Source organism: Argentina anserina, chromosome 3 (genome assembly GCF_933775445.1).
Source record: "Argentina anserina chromosome 3, drPotAnse1.1, whole genome shotgun sequence".
NCBI classification, from domain to species: domain Eukaryota; kingdom Viridiplantae; phylum Streptophyta; class Magnoliopsida; order Rosales; family Rosaceae; genus Argentina; species Argentina anserina.
Window position 1 is genome coordinate 26,527,038 of NC_065874.1, and position 17,402 is coordinate 26,544,439.

Here is a 17,402-nt window from a genome sequence, read left to right on the forward strand (position 1 = left end):
TAGTTCCTCGAATATGAGTAATGATGGACCTTAGCCATACGCACTCACAAACCGCCTCATGTAGAGCAATAATCTCTGAGTGGTTCGAAGAGGTAGCCACAAAGGTTTGCTTGGTTGATCTCCAAGATATTGCCGTTTTTCCAATAGTGAATACATAACCAGTTTGGGAACGGCCTTTATGTGGGTCAGAAAGATACCCAGCATCAGCGAAACTAATCAAAACATTATTTGGGGTTTCAGAGTAGGGGATAGTAATTTTGTCATTGACCTTTTCTTTAGGACTGCAATTCCATTCGCGGATCCTCTTGTCTTACTATAAGGAAAGAATAAACCCAAGTCAATGGTTCCTTTTAGGTATCGAAATGTGTTCTTAACACCACTCCAATGACGTTGCATAGGCGTTGAGCTAAATTTAGCTAACAAGTTCACTGAGAATGCAATATTTGGTCGAGTACATTGGGCCAAGTACAATAATGCGCCTATTGCACTTAGGTAGGGAGTTTCAACTCCTCATACCTCTTCGTCCTCTTCTACTGGGCGAAACGGATCTTTCTTTACATTCAAACTTCGACTGATCATGGAAGTGCTAACAGGGTGCACTTTGTCCATGTTAAATCGCCTGAGCATCTTATGGACATATGCAGACTGGTGGATTAGAATTCCACAAGCTCGGTGCTCTAGTTCAAGGCCTAGACAAAACTGAGTTTTCCCAAGATCTTTCATCTCAAATTCGGATTTCAAATAGCTCGTGGTTTCTCTTATTTCATCAAGAGTGCCTATTATGTTCATGTCATCAACATATACAACTACAATATCAAATCCGGAACTTGTTTTCTTTATAAATACGCAGGGGCATAATTCATTATTCTTATATCATTCCCAATCAAGTAGTCACTTAAACGGGTATACCACATCCGCCCAGATTGCTTTAGTCTGTAAAGTGAGCATTTTAACCTGATTGCAAACGCACTCCGTGGTTTAGAGTCACTTGACTTGGGCAATTGAAGGCCATCAGACACTTTCATATATATCTCTAAATCTAGATCCCCATAGAGATATGGTGTAACCACATCCATAAGCTGCATGTCCAGTCTTTCGAAACTACCAAACTAACAAGGTAACGAAACGTTATGACGTCCATTATGGGAGAGTATGTCTCCTCATAGTCAATTCCAGGGCGTTGTGAGAAATCTTGCGCCACAAGGCGAGCCTTGTACCTTAGGACTTCATTCTTCTCATTACGCTTTCTGAAAAATACTCATTTATGTCCTACAGGCTTTACACTTGGTGGGGTTAGCACTACCGGACCAAATACCTGTCTTTTTGCCAGTGAATCTAATTCTACCTAGATTGCGTCTTTCCATTTAGGCCAATCTGCTCTTTGTTGACATTCTACAACAGAGCGTGGTTCGATATCATCATACTCTATTATTTTATGAGCAACGTTATATGCAAATGCATCATCAATGTGTATGGAAGATCTTTCCATCAACTCATGTGCATTCTCATAATTCATTGAAATTTCTTTGTTCTCTGGAATCATACCAAACATCGGAGCGTCCTCCAGTAATGATTCATTGACATAACTATAATCAGAGATAATCTCATGAGAGGGATTCTCCACATCGATGATTAATGGATCGGGTTGTGCCTTAGTCGCCATTTTCTTCCTTGGGCGAGTATCAGTCGAACCAAGTGGCCTCCCCTTCTTCCTTTGAGGAGCCATGGCCTTAACCACACCTCCACTAAGTGTGGTTGCAGTGCCTCCTACTACGACACCATGCCCTTTTTGGGGACTTCTAACCTTGCAAGCACATTTGCAACTGGTATATGTGATCTTGTCACTTTAGCGATATCAGAAAACGCAGCAGGCATCGAATCTGCTATGTTCTGAAGATCGATTATTCTTTTCACTTCACTTTCACATTGTGGAGTGCGGGGATCAAAATGAGATTGAGTGGGGACAAACCATGACAATTCCTGTCGTTCTCTTTGAAAATTCTTTTTCTTATCTCCCCCTAACGACGGGAAGACTGTCTTATCAAAGTGACAATCCGCAAATCTAGGGGTAAAACGATCGCCTGTCAAAGGTTCCAAATAATTGTTGGGGATTCATATCCAACATAAATACCTAGTCGTCTCTGAGGACCTACTTTGTGCGTTGTGGGGGCGCAATATGCACATATACAGCACAACCAAATATGCGTAAGTGTGAAATGTCAGGCTCATATCCAGTAACCAACTGGTACGCAGAAAATGGTTGGCTTGTAGTAGGTCTGAAACGAATAAGCAAGGATGCGTGCAATATTGCATACCCCCATGCACTGATAGGTAAGTTGGTGCGCATAACAAGTGCCCTAGCCACCATCTGTAATCTTTTGATGGTGGCTTCAGCGAGACTAGTTTGTGTATGCACATGGGGAATATGATGCTCTACATCGATCCCAATAGACATGCAATAATCATCAAATGCTTTTGATGTAAACTCTCCAACGTTATCAAGCCTTATAGACTTAATAGGGTGATCAGGGTGGTGAACCCTTAAACGAATAATATGTGCTAGAAGTTTTGCAAATGCAGCGTTTTGTGTGGACAATAATGCAACATGTGACCAGCGAGTTGAAGTATCTACTAAAACCATAAAATACTTAAATGACCCGCATTCTGGATGGATAGGTCCACAAATATCACCTTGTATCCTTTGTAAGAATGGAATGTTTTATTTCGTATCTTTAGCATAGGAAGGTCTCGATCCTGTTTTTGCCAAAGAGCAGGCTTTGCAAAATGACTGATGTGCCTTGGAAATAGTCATTGAGGCAGAGGGAAGCAACACTTCTATTACTTTAGAAGGTGATGACTGCATTGGAGTAGTGTAACGAGCATTGTGCATCGTATTGGGTTGTTGTCCCCTTTTATTTTTCCCTCGAAAGAAGGGATGTCCGTGTGAATTCTTTAGAATATGGACCATCATGTCCCGACCAGGATGTCCTAATCGGTCATGCCAAAGCCTGTATAAGTCAGTGTCCCAAATTTCATCATTGGTGACAACATAGGATTCAATAATCCAAATGGTAGTAAGATATAGTCCATTGTATTGACTCTTCATCTTCTCTAAAACGCGTGTGCGTCCACATTCAAAAGAAGTAAGACATAAATATTCACTTCCATTCTCACAATAAGTGTTCAGATGATAACCGTTGGTGCGAATATCTTTGAAACTTAACAAGGTTCCAGGGGCTTTAGGTGCATATAGAGCATTGGTGATTTTTAACAATGTGCCATTTGGCAAGAAAAATTGGGCAGTTCCTCGCCCTTTTACTATTTGGTCGGATCCAGTCATAGTAGACAAACATGAATTATAAGGAATTAATTCAACAAATAATTGTCGATCCTTAATATAGTGTGGGTAGTCGCACAATCTGCTAAGCACTCTATTTCTCCTCGATTCATTCCTACAATTAAATTTTGATATGATCATTAAAAATATATATCTCATATGCAGTAGAGTATTCTAGTGTAGGTCGAATGATATACTTTTCATTCCAATTTTTTTTTTATGGATGTATTGCTTTACATCATTAATAGTGTTATTTCTGAACCATGTATAATAATTTAAAAACTTGAACAATCTCAATACTTCAGAATAAAATCTGAAAATTTATTAATAATCCAACGATAATCAAAATAAGTCTCATACATAGAAATCCAATTTCAACAAACCATTATTGAAAAATAAACTTTAAGACCAAATCAATAGTCTAATTAAAATAAGGCATTACGCCTTCACACTCAACTTGGAAATAAATGAAAAAGATTAATCAAAATCTAGAATATCGTTTGACTTGGCATGGTCCATCTTGCCATTAAAGTCTGAGATTGTGAGGTTGACATTAGGTTCAAGACCTTCTTCCTCCATATAGTGAGCCTCTTGTTCTCTAGACTCTCTATACCTCTTGTAATTGGCTGCTACTCTGTTGCTTGCGTGGTAGTTCTTATACCAATTAGCAGTGTCTCCACACCTATAGCAAGGTTCATTGCCAACTCTTTCCCTTTTTGCTGGGGGGGGGGGTTTCGGTGCCTTTTGCACTTTGTGACCACTAGGTCCAGTGCCACCATGGTCACTAGGACCTGCACCACCATCTCTGCGCCATACATTGGGAGGACGTTCACGGCCCATTCCACGGCCCATACCACGGCCTCCATATCCTTTTCCACGTAGTGTATTGCCCCCATGTGTGTAAGGGTCAGCACGTCCAGTCCCCTTTACTTTAGGGTTCTTTCCATCCTTCGTCTTGCCATAGCTAGCCTCGGGAATTTTCTTTGTCGCAATAGGTCTGACATTATTGTTCAGAAGAACTTGATCATGACGTTCAGATACTTGCAACATGGTGATCAATTTATGGAAGGTAGTGATTCTTTTGTTGTCATACTCCAACCTATACTGGTTCGCTAGTATAAGGGCCGAAGTAGGGAAAGTGGATAGAGTTTTATGGATCATATCATCTTCTGTGAGTTCCTTGCCACAGAAATTGAGACGTGCTTTAAGGCGCAACATATCACTGTTGAAGTCATTAACCCTTTTTTAGTCAAGTAAGCGGATTTCATTCCACTGGACAGTTAATTCTGGGAGCAAAGTGTCATGAATATTCTCAAAACGTCCCTTTAGGGCATTCCACAGTTTTTTGGGTGTTTTCAACTGAAGGTACTCCCATATCAAGCTTTGATCAATATGCCGCCTCAAGAACATTAGGGCATTGGCTTTGGTTTTTGCCGACGGTTCATCTTTTTTGTCGGTGGGAGGATAAATGGTGGTTGTGTAGTCCTTTCCCACAAACGTGGTTTCAACATCAGAAACCCAACGATGGTACTCAATTCCTTCTGAGTCCAAAATGGTGAATTCGGGTCGAGTTTGGTCAGCCATCTACAAAAACAAGATTAAATGTTTATTAATTTCCAAGAGTGTGCATTGGATTTCGAGACCAAATTTCATGGTGGCCACATATTTTATTTCGATGCTTTTTGTGAAAATATTTTATCACATAGTTACTTTATAAAACTTTGTAAAGCGCATGATTTTCATTATCATGAAAATAATATATAAGTTGTACTAAAATAATAATATTGATGTTAAGAACCTATGAAACATGCATATATTTAATTCTTAAGCACGTTATAAAGTATAACACATTGATCAAATATGCCACAATCGTAAAAAAAATAATAATAATAATAATGTCTTAAATTTACCATGCATAATTGAAAACATTACAACATAGCATATCCGCGTGTAGTAAACCCGACAAACAAATCATCTTGTAGACATGCATATTTACTTACTTTAAAATAAATAACACATATGGTAAAAAAAATAGTAACCAACTTTCACATTTACTAATTAAATTTCTAAAATGGTAAAAGGAAATGATTACGATAAATTACCAAAAAAACAAACAAAAAATGTAAAAAAAAACTAACCTCGATTTACCAGAATGGTAAATATTTCAGTTTTTTTTTCTCGAAACGGGGTCGCGGGTCGGAGATCGCGGACCGCGAATCGGAGATTGCGGATCGGAGGTCGCGTCGCCGATCTTGCTTGCGGCGTGTGTCCTGTCGCGTCAGAGATCGGGGGGGCGATCTGGGTGGCGTCGGAGATCGAGGGGGGGACGGCGATCTGGTCTGCGTCAGAGGTGATGTCGGGGCCGGGAGCAGGGGGCGATGTCGCGGCCGGGAGGAGAGGTGAGTGCGCGGCGGGAGCGGGATGCGAGCGGTTGGTCACGCCGATTGGAGGCGCAGATGCTGCTAGGGAGCGGCGACTGGGAAGAAAAAAACTAGGGTTTTCAATTTTTTTTGTTTTGGCCAGAATACTCAGAGTAAAGCTAACGTGGTGATAACGTGTAAAAGTGAAAACGGAATTGATCTACTCGTATTATTACGAACCCCTTTTATTAGGGGAAATATTACATGAAAAGATATCAATCAGTTTAATGACAATGAATAAGAATTGATCCGTTACATAATTCATATCCGTAATTAACTACATATTAATATTGATTGCTAAATTGTCTCCGTCAGTTACTTTGACGAAGGCACACTAATAAGGAAATAATGTTTTTCCTTTAACACGATCCTCATTTTATGGCATGCTAAATTATTATAGTTCCTATATAATATAATGCATTGGACTATTGGAGTCCGAAGGCTCGTCCAATAAATTTTGTTGATCTTCATTTTTAGCACCTAACCTTTAATTTCATGGAAAAATGTTTAATCCTCCCGGAGAACCACGTGGCAATGTCTAGTGGTCATTTATTCTTATTACAATTTGACACGTGGATTTATTACACCAAAATTATAATTTTACATATTTTTATTATTTGTGAAATGACCATCATGGGTATTGATGATTTTGAATTAGGATTTCAGATTTAGAGTTTAGGGTTTAGGGTATAGGGTATTAGAGCGTAGGGTTTAGGATTTTAGGGTTTAGGATATTAGAGGGTAGGGTGTAGGGTTTTAGAAAAAAACTTAAAATAATATTTAATAAAATAGCTTAAATATATTTTTTCTTTTTAAATTTTACGTGTCAAATTGTAATTGGAAGGAAATACCACTGAATATTGACTCGGGGTTTCCAGGATGACTGAAAAGGAAAATGATAGTTATCACAATCATGGAGTTGATGAGTCTTTGATATTGATGAGTCTTAATTTCCACCTATGCTTGAATGGATACTAGTTGGCCGTTCTTGATAAAGTTGTACATAGAAGTTTCTTCCAGAACTGGGAATCAAAATCGGTCATGGCCCATAAAATTTGTGATTAAGGGAACCGTAGTGTATACAATAAACGGAAAAACTGCAAACTAATAGAAGAGTATAGTACTTATCTGGGAAAGGTCTACATGAATTTGACAAGTATCGACAAAACAATTCGATGTGGATTATATGAGCTGACCGGAGCACACACGGCCGCACTCTTAAGATAGCATGACGACGTGCAGATTATCAAGGCACTAAAATTAGGGCTTCTAGAGGACATAATGAATCGTATTGAGTCGTGCATGGAAGCCGGAGAACGGAAAGAAGGTTCAAAGCTGGAGAAGCTGCTTGATGGGAAAATAACAGACTCGAAAGCTAGTGATATATAAAAGATTCACAGATATGCATGAGAGACGCGTCGTGGATATATAATAAGATCCATTTACATGGAACTTTTAGACATGAACTGCCCCTTTGGCCTTTGCAATGGGGATACGAAGACTTGTATGGAGTCTCAATCAATCAAAGCAAGAGACAAGAAAAGATAATGAGGAAGTGGAGCATAGAGAGTTAGAGACGGTGGATCGGTTCGATTGTAGTGGTGCACGAAAGCAAGCCTAATTCACACTTTACAACAAAACAAATAAGAAATGATTGCGCGGTACGTAGTTTCTTGTCATGCATACATATATAACATACATTTTTTGGACTTTGTCGTGCTATGATTTAACTTTTGAATTTTGATCATGAATTCTAACTAAGTATTTTGACACAGGAAAGATGATGGATAATTACAAAACTCGTTGACAGTTAACTACAATATTCTTTGAATGTTATAACTACATTTTAGCTACGTATATACTAAAAAAAGTTTGACATAAAAATAATTAACAAACCACATTTAAGGGAATTTTGTGAGATTTTAGGAGGTTTGTCACATGAGTAACACCCACATTCTAGTCACATTTAAATGTGCCTAATGCTAATTTTTTTTTGTAGTGATACTTATTAATTTCTTCCAGTAGTGGATCGGCCAACTTATAATTATACATTTTGTAGAAGATCGAAGTCATCGAACTATGGCATGCAAATTTTTTAACCATAAACACTGAAAAATCTGCTATCACAAGAGGCATATCATCGAATTACTATTGTCTTCGACGTGTCGGTCCAAGATATTGGTTTCGAGAAGGCAAATGAATTGACTTGTGGACTCGTTGAAGTTTTTGGTAAGACAAATGAAGTCTCGATCTCCTTACAAGTTATACTTAATGCTGACATTAAACATCCCCAAGTAAGTCTCGAACTCCTTCACAGAGAGGCAAGCTAGAGTGTTTGTCATCGCATGCGTATACATGGCTAAACTTTTTCTCATCGCAAGCTAGCTAGTGTTTACAATCTACAATTTATTTAAGGAATAGGCCGTGTCATTATTTATATATTTAAAATTTTAGTACACAACCTAAATTCATTCAACAATATAGATTTTTTCTTTCAACTAAATTTCAACTGGAAAATAAAAGATTATGTAGATTACAAAAGGAAAATGTTCAAGACGGATTAGTTAAACTTTGCACCCGTGATGTCTAATTTAACATCATGCGATGCTCAAGGCTCAAGCATCATGATATTCAGTGCTCGAGCATAAGAACGTCTAAAAACCCTAAAGATGTTGTATATTTGGTGCTCAAACATTCACCCAACAATCATACTCTCAAGTTGTACAAGAAAGAAAGTTAATGTCACTAAATGATTTTGACTAATTTTCATGAGATATATATATATATCTAGCTTATATACGCTGACGCGGTCAAGATATGTGGATGCGGCACCGTATTGATTGATTTCCAACTGCCAAGGGCCTTCTTGTAGTAAAATGCCAAGGAGGGGGTTCGAGGTTATTTCCCAATTAAATGGAACCAAGCCTGTTCTAACCACCCTTGGATACTATTTCCCAGATAAGTCAAAAGAAAATTCAATATGAATTTATGAAAATTCTACACATACCGTGTCAAGCTCTAGAAATCTAGAATTGTATATATTTGGACGACATCTTCGATCACAAGTTGCAAGTTGCTTCAACTCAAACAATCACCCCTGAACTCATCAAAAAAAAAAAAACATTTTCCTCTGAAAGTGGCTGCAGCTAGCAGCACAGATGATTTGAACGATTGTACATTTCCATCTTCTTCTTCAGTTTGGTCCCAGTCGCCTTAATTTCGAGCTACCTAGCTAGGTATATAAGCCAATCCTTTCTCTGTGGTTCTTCTATATCACTTCATCAATTGGTTCCTCACTTTTGATGCTGATCATAGATTTCTTGCGAAAAAGGCTAAGCATCACCAATTAATATGGCTTCCGAGGAAAGTCGTTCTCTGCTGGACACACCCACTTGGGCTCTGGCAACAGTTTGCTTCGTCTTCATTTTTCTCTCCATTTTCATAGAGCACATGATCCATCTCCTTTCCCAAGTACGTATTCGATCAATTTGTGAAGAAATAGTCATGCGGGGGTTTCTGAAAGTCGTTAATATACCAATTTATTCGTTTTAATTGGGTCGATCATGTATGCTATCTTTTGTAGCTTTTCAAAAGACATAAAAAGACTGCATTATTCGAGGCTGTGGAGAAGCTCAAATCAGGTACGCAGCTTAAGATCGAACCCATGGCATACCTAAGTTTAACTAATTAGGCTTAATTAGCCTCATAATTTCCACCATTTACAAATACTGTTACAATCTCTGCTGAATCGTTTGTTGTGTTCTTGTTTGTTGGGTGCAGTGCTTATGCTTTTAGGTTTCATGTCTCTAATACTGACAGTAACACAGAGATGGATTTCCAAAATTTGCATTCCCACAAAAGCTGCATATACTATGCTTCCTTGCAGAAAATCAGGATCAACAAAAACTACCAAAGCACTTGGTTTCGATCGCATGTGGAGCGCCGGCACAACTGCAGCTTTTGAAGTTATACAAAGAAGACTGGAGGAAAGTGAGGAAACAGAAGATAGTACTACCAGTTCAACAACTTCTTATGAGGATCACTGCGAATCCCAGGTACACATAAATTATTCTTTAAAATTTAACTAATTGCATAAAAATAGGAAAAATTCTTTTCAAACTACTAGGAACAAAATTTCTTAATTTCTTAATTTTTATTGGGTTAATATTTTCAGGGGAAGACCTCATTTATATCACAAGGGGGGCTAAACCAGCTCAACAACTTCATCTTTGTTCTGGCAGTCATGCAGATTGTGTATAGTGTCCTGACAATGGCTTTAGGAAGAGCCAAGGTATGTGCATAATTGCTTAGACTCCCCTCTTTTCTCCCACCACAGTCTATTGCTGTCTATTATCAGCAGTCAATTCCATCTTTAATGCTTTAATAATTAATTGCCTTTAGTTGTGTTCGGATGGAGTCTTGATGGCTTTCATGTACCCCATAATATCCGCGAAAAATATAGACATTAAAAGTTAAAAGTTTCTTATTCTTATGTGCATGTTGTTAGTCGTTAGTATTTTTAAATTTACGACTTTTAATTACCCAGAAAAAAAAAGACGTTTTGCAATTGCGCAGTGACATATTTGCCCTTCCATGCCCTCAATGAGATGCCCTTTTGTTCATGACTAAGCCCACACCATTAATGCACTTTCTTGACCACCTCCCCCTATCGGCAACCTTTAATTTCAACAATAATTTCAGGTGAAGTTATATAATGGTTACTAAAATAGAAGGAGCCGATAAAAAAATCCAGAATTTTGAGTTTTTTGGGAGAATTCTCACATTTGACTTCATATAGTATTTTTTTCGACAATTGACTTCATATAGTCAGGTGTGACGTTTTATGTAGCACTCGGGTATTTAGGTCAATATGTGCATTTAATTTGGGCAGTGGAAACATGCATGGGACCAATAATATTTCTACTGCATCAAGATTATGCTCACACATTCCCTACTTATATTTCCAATTAGTTTCTAATACGTAGTATGAAATTGTTAAGTAAACTCTAAAGTGCTATATATAATGCGTTATTGCTAATTTCTATGATCATAAAATTAATGGTGCAATTTACCCAACTTAGCATCCATTATTCTTGGTAATCAAGTTCAAACCGCGTGAACTTCATTACTTTTATGTCATCAAAACTTCATTAAACCAAGAATTTATAAAGCTAAAGCAAGAATGATTCGATTTAAAGGAGATGAAAGTACAACTGCAAAAGAATATACATATACAGTATACTTCATTATGTCAAAACGCAAAACTAATGCTTTTATATGCGAGTTTTGTTTCATGATTAAATCACCGGAAATTTTACTTTTCTTTTTTTGCATGATTACACGATTACTTATTTTCTTCCAAATTAATCAATAGATGAGGCGTTGGGAAGCATGGGAAAGAGAAACCCAGACGGTGGAGAACCAAGTCGCGAATGGTAAATATGTGACGTTTGAGCTGAGAAAAAGTATAAACAATTGTGCATCTAACTTCGATCAACCAAGAAACTAAATCAATTTTTGTTCGTACTTTTGTGCGTAGATCCTAACCGATTCAGGTTTACAAGGCAGACGACATTTGCTCGGCGACACATGAATTCCTGTACAAGAACACCTATTCAGCTGTGGATTGTGAGTCGATTAGCTTTCAATAATCTCGTGTTTTCTTCTTAATTAAATGGATCTCAACCAATTTTCTTTCTTCCATTATTATGATTACTTATATTTTGAATTGTTAAATACGTGCAGAAATGCTTCTTCAGACAATTCTTCCATTCAGTTGAAAGAGTTGATTATCTCACATTACGCCATGGCTTCATTTCTGTGAGTAATTATACCATTATTTACGAAATTTTCTTACATTGGCTTATACTAGTCCTCATCATAATAATAATCAAAGGACATACAGTAAATCCTTGTTAAATTAATACCCAAGTAATTAATAACTTCAATAAAATAATAATTTTTGTCGGTCCCGACTCGGAGTTAATATGCTAAATTAATATTTTGCTAAATTTATAAGATAATAAAAATTCGACACCTCACATGGGCCCCATCAAATATACAAATTAATAATTTCTTATTACATATAAATAATTTCATATTTACGAGTACTTTGTAAAGTACGACTTATTTGTTACTTGTTTTTTCTTAAAAATAATGTCATTTTGAATCTCATTATACTCTTTTCTTAACATGATAATAACTTCTTGTGTGTTTTTCTCTTAGCGCAATAAGAAATTATATATTCAATGTCCTTACTACCATGATATGTTGTTGAATAATGTAGTTTATCAAACAAAATAGTTAATTTGATAATGTATATATAATATAAACAATGTAATACATCAAAAAAACTAATACATTTAATAATGTTTTTGGAATAAATGATCAATGTAGTACATTAAATAAAGTACAACATTTTTACTCTAAAAAATGTTTATTATACTTTGATAAATTAATAACTTATTAAATTAATAATTTTTACTAGTCCCGAAACTATTAATTTATAGAGATTTTATTGTATTTCAAAGTGACCGAAGCATCTACTTGTGTCTTCTTACAAAAAATTCGCAGACTCATTTGTCAACAAACAACGCGTTCAATTTCCAGGCGTACATACAACGGTCTCTGGAGGATGATTTCAGAGAAGTAGTTGGCATAAGGTACGTATAATTATATGTACTTCTGTTTTATAATTTAATCCGATAGATATGGATGTATAATTAATGTTGTTAGACTGTTAATTAAAATTTGAAACCAGGCATGCACTGTGCTAATTGTGTGTTTCTCTGCATCAATCGACAGCCCCTTCATGTGGTTTATCGTCGTAATTTTCATTCTCGTGGACGTGCATGGTAATTTGACTTGATTATGCACCATGTTTCCTTTCTTTAATTAGCTCTTCATAAGTAGATATTCCTACTAATTAAATTTGATTTCTGACCTATGTGTTAATTGAAATTACGACTTAAACAGGTTGGGAGGTGTATCTCTGGGTGTCATTTGTGCCACTAATAGTATGTACTCTTTTCTGAAAAGGATGTTTAATGTTTATACACTAATGGAAGTGTTTTACTAATCACTGCTTGGTTTTAATTAGAAGCTAAATAACGAGTTCTGTGTTTATAGATTGTGCTGGTTCTTGGAACCAAACTGGAAGTGGTGGTAGCTAGAATGGCTCACCAACTCAGCGACCAATCTAATGTAATCAAGGGAACTCCTCTGGTTCAACCAAAGGACAGTCACTTCTGGTTCAGTAGACCGCGGTTCGTCTTGACTCTCGTACATCTCACTCTGTTCACGGTAATTAACAGATCTTTGTCGCTAATGACTCTAATTAATCTGTAACAATGCTTAATATCATCATCAGTTATCATCAATTATTACATTTATTGTTATTCTCAAACTGACTTCTCAAACTATTTCTGCTCTTTCCAGAACGCATTTGAATTCGCTTTCTTCATTTGGGTCACGGTACGTATAATATATGCATGTCCTTATGGCAAATTAGGACCAAGTTTCAGAAATTTTCTCTGGACATAAGATTAAACAAGCTTTAATTTTATTATAAGATCGAGTCATATTGAGTTTGGACATTGACTTTATCATAAAGTTGGGTTCTTCTAGTCTTGCGACCTTTTCTTCTATCTGCCTTAAACCCAAACAAAGATACTCAACACCTTATAATGAAAGCTGAATATTTGTTTGTCTCTTCTCTTAATTTCAGGTACAGTATGGGATACACTCCTGCTACCATGAACACATAGATATTATCATTATAAGGGTGGTCTTAGCGTAAGTGCCAATCATAGCCCCTTTTATTTTTATTTTTTAAGAACCTAAGTTGCGTAGTAGTAAGATCAACGCAAATACATTATATCACTCTAATGCTGGTTGATATTGTTCACTGAAAATCAACGGCGTTAATTTCTGTAGGGTTGTCGTTCAAGTTATGTGCAGTTACATTACTCTTCCCCTCTATGCTCTAGTGACCCAGGTATGAATACACACTAAGATATCTATTTTCAGCTATATGCATGTTGTCAAGAAAGGATTAATTACAGGCCAGAAAGGAATTATATATGATACCTATTCTGTTTCATGGAATATCATTCATATGGTAAACATATTGTAAGGTCAAGTGACTCAATTCTCTTAAGTATTTCAAATTAAGAAAATATGAATACTTTGACATATACTACAGTATGATATATATTTTGTGATTCCATATTCTTATCTAGAACTGTTTTACAAAGAAAAACTGGATTAATGTACATTTTATTGTGCAGATGGGGTCAAATTTTAAGAGTACGCATGTGCTTGAGGAGCAAACAACAAAAGTTATAAAACAGTGGCATGCCGATGTGAAGAAAAAGAGAAAACAGAATAGGCAAGACGATTCAGAATCCGGCCACGATTATTCCTCCACTGTAGGAAGCAGTAGGAGAACCATGAATCCCCCCGATTTCTCTTCCCATCACCGACAGCCAACATTTGCTGATGTCGAGAATGGTCAAGAAATTGTTGAAGAACATCAAGAAAAGGGGGGGCAAAATGAAATCGAACTAGCTAGTACGTACACTATTCCATCTACTGAGATACATATAGAAATTTCGGGGGTGAACAGAAGCCAAAACTGAACTTGAAGCATTCTTGATAGATAGAACTAGCCGATCAAAATTACCCTGTTCTCCTTGTATATTTTTTGTTGATGCGCCAAGAATCTAAATGTTGTGAAGGAAAAGCCTTAGATAGCAAGGAACCGATGCGAGCATACAGATTTAGTATGGTATATATGGAGCGTTCATCTTCGGCCTCTCCTTCGTGGTTCTATCCAATCAAAGGAGAAAAAGAACGGAAATCGTGGACTGGCGGGGAAATTGTGCAATTTTATCCCCATGCGCGCAGCTTCATTCTTAAGTAAAAAATTGAACACAGAACGAGTTTTGAGGTGAATTTTGTTGCCAACATTACCTGATGATAGCTGTAAATGAACTAAACGCCCATGTTCTGTAGCCAAGGCCCGATTTCAAATCACATGGACTTGCATCAGTTGCATGCCAAATTAAAGAACCTATTACCTTGACAATTCTTGGGTATAGCATGCATGCATATACGATTCATATTTACGTAATCATATGTAACGATTACATTTGCCTAATTAAGTTTAAGGAACTACTCATTTCTCCAGCCTCAATATCTTTGAACAAATTCAGTACGTACTAAATCTAGATGTCATGAGCACCACCCTTCATTCGATAACCTACGTATTCGTTTAATTTGTAACTCAATTAGTGTCGATATATAAGAGTATAAGAGTAATAAGACGTGAGAATCAAATGAGATCGTGTTCAAACAATTTAGACGAGTGAAACCATTTGTCTCTTTAAAACTATCCCTTAATTAGCTGTCATGTACAGCAGGATAATTCGTACATTTACCAAATCAAATTAAACCAAACATCAGGGGTATCAAATTGTGCCTATATCAAATTGACTCTCAAGTCGATATTTATAAACTACGAGCCTTTCCTACAAATTTCCTACAGCTTGAACTCTCTCGAAGGTCAACTTTGTGAAACGCAAGTAACATCAATCAACTCGAAGGTGTCGTCTGAATGAGGGGCACTTGTGACAACAAAGGATCATGTTTAGAAGAATCAAGAAACAGTGCGAGAGATATGAGACAAGGGCAACACCCATGCATATACCCATACTGCATTCGTTATTGTTGAAGACAAAGACCCAAAGACAGAATGAAAACATCAACAATTAATTTTTTCTGGTGGAAAAAGATCAGCCAATTACATTTGGTGCGACAAAACATAGTTATAGTTGGAGACCCACGCACAATTATTAAAAACATGTTGGAACTTAGTTTTCAGACTTATTTGACTGGGATAGTTCCTCTTACTCTCTTAGGGCACCTCTGGTCCCAGGAAGCATATAAATCAACAGTGTTATGTTGCAGTCGTCGGTCCATCTTGAACACGTAGAAGTTGCGGTCACAAACCTACCACAATTACTGAGCAAGAAAAATGCAAGGCGTGATGCCAATTTCAAATAGTTACACTGCAGTGAATATCAGTTACAATGCAAAAAAATTAAAATGTGGTATCTTGAAATGCTGTGCGTCTAGCACTGGCTCATGAATGTTATGAGAAAGAGTCGCTCGATCAAGATATATAGCTGATCGACATATGAGATCTCCAATGTGGGTAACTCTACTGAAGTAACTCGATCTTCATTATAGTTTGTATTTATGTAGAGAAACCGTAGACTTCATCTTGTTCTTCTCCTGCTAGGCTTGTATTACTAGAACAGTTCGGGTTAGTAAACATATCCGGTGCTACCATTCCGATACTTTTGTCAGTCGATCAGTAAATATATTATATAGTTGTAAGTGGTGAGTCAGAATGACATTATCTTTCTCTGAAGGCATAAGCGGGTCTTTTATAGCCTCTAAAAGAACCACTCTCTGGGTTGTTTTCGATGTGGGATCAATGCCCACTGATATGGCATTTTTGGGTCTCTTTCACACTACCATAATACCGCCTCTATCAACTGTGATGTTTAGTCTTACGGGCTGGACCAACAGTCAGTGCTAGTGGACTAAGCACAGACCGGTTGGTCGAGCCCAAATGATGCTACTGTCAACAGTTTCTATCAAATGACCTTGATATCTGAAGCGTATGTATATCACTACCGGCCGATCTAATACTCTTATTTGAAGATCTTATACTTTACACAAATAGTAACTTTTCAAATAGGGGTCAGCATTTGGTCCATGGCCCTAGCTTGCTCTACCCGATCGGGCCAAAGCTCGGCCCGACCCTCTTTTACGGTGGGCTGGCCATACTCTTTCTCAAATAAAGTAAGGCTAGGGTTTAGAAAATGAATCCTGGCCCTATTTCCGGCTTGGCCTTATTGAGCTCTTTAGGGCCAATCTCTTCAATGTTCAATTCTATTCTATGTAAAGCTCAGCCCGGCCTTAAAAGCCCGCCCAATCAGGCCCGTTTAGGCCCTCTTAATAATTATTATTTTTAAATACTTTTACATATCTTATATACAATATAATTTACCATCTTTTGTAATCAATGTTGTAAGTTTTATTTATTTAAGTTCTATTTGTTGTGAGAAATAATAATTGATTTTTGGTGATTTTAAATAAATAATATATACCTATAAGTGATATAACCACTTAAATTTATATTTATAAACTACAAAGTTGAGATTAATGTACATATATATGTAAAATATAATTGTATAATTAAAAGAGATCTTGTATAACATTTATGCACCAATTAACAACATTTTGATGAAAGAATTTCAATAAATATATTATAATTTTTTTAAAAAAAAGTGTCATGTTTGGCCCTTCTCAGCCCTTATTGAGAGAGCCGGCCTGACCTGTCTTTTTAGTTTTAACGGAATAGACTTTTAAGACGGGATAAGGGTTGGTATATTGAAACCCCGACCCTACCCTACTCTACCTGGCCCTAAAATATATTGACTAAAATCAAGGATCCTAAGCCCTAAAATTAGAGCTAGGGCCGGCCCCGACCTGGTCCATGATGATCCCTACTTCAAGAAGCTAGCTAGCCCTTGATGTCTGATCGATATTGTTTGTTTGAGCATTTATATCTT

General features: G+C 36.9%; 2 protein-coding genes across 2 annotated transcripts; one reads left to right on the forward strand and one right to left on the reverse strand.

Moving 5' to 3' along the window:
- Nucleotides 1-3,814: 3,814 nt before the first annotated feature.
- On the reverse strand, nucleotides 3,815-4,555 carry LOC126787347 (uncharacterized). The gene has a single exon (XM_050513248.1). It carries the CDS (start codon nucleotides 4,553-4,555, stop codon nucleotides 3,815-3,817), a length of 741 nt encoding a protein of 246 aa, XP_050369205.1.
- A 4,293-nt stretch (nucleotides 4,556-8,848) lies between these two features.
- On the forward strand, nucleotides 8,849-14,940 carry LOC126785720 (MLO-like protein 3). The gene is made up of 16 exons (XM_050511345.1): nucleotides 8,849-8,993; nucleotides 9,073-9,228; nucleotides 9,341-9,398; nucleotides 9,538-9,812; nucleotides 9,932-10,048; nucleotides 11,132-11,192; nucleotides 11,297-11,385; nucleotides 11,503-11,577; nucleotides 12,331-12,419; nucleotides 12,562-12,611; nucleotides 12,733-12,773; nucleotides 12,886-13,059; nucleotides 13,195-13,230; nucleotides 13,484-13,551; nucleotides 13,693-13,753; nucleotides 14,046-14,940. Exons 2-16 carry the CDS (start codon nucleotides 9,109-9,111, stop codon nucleotides 14,394-14,396), a joined length of 1,665 nt encoding a protein of 554 aa, XP_050367302.1. The 5' UTR covers nucleotides 8,849-8,993; nucleotides 9,073-9,108; the 3' UTR covers nucleotides 14,397-14,940.
- Nucleotides 14,941-17,402: the final 2,462 nt, after the last annotated feature.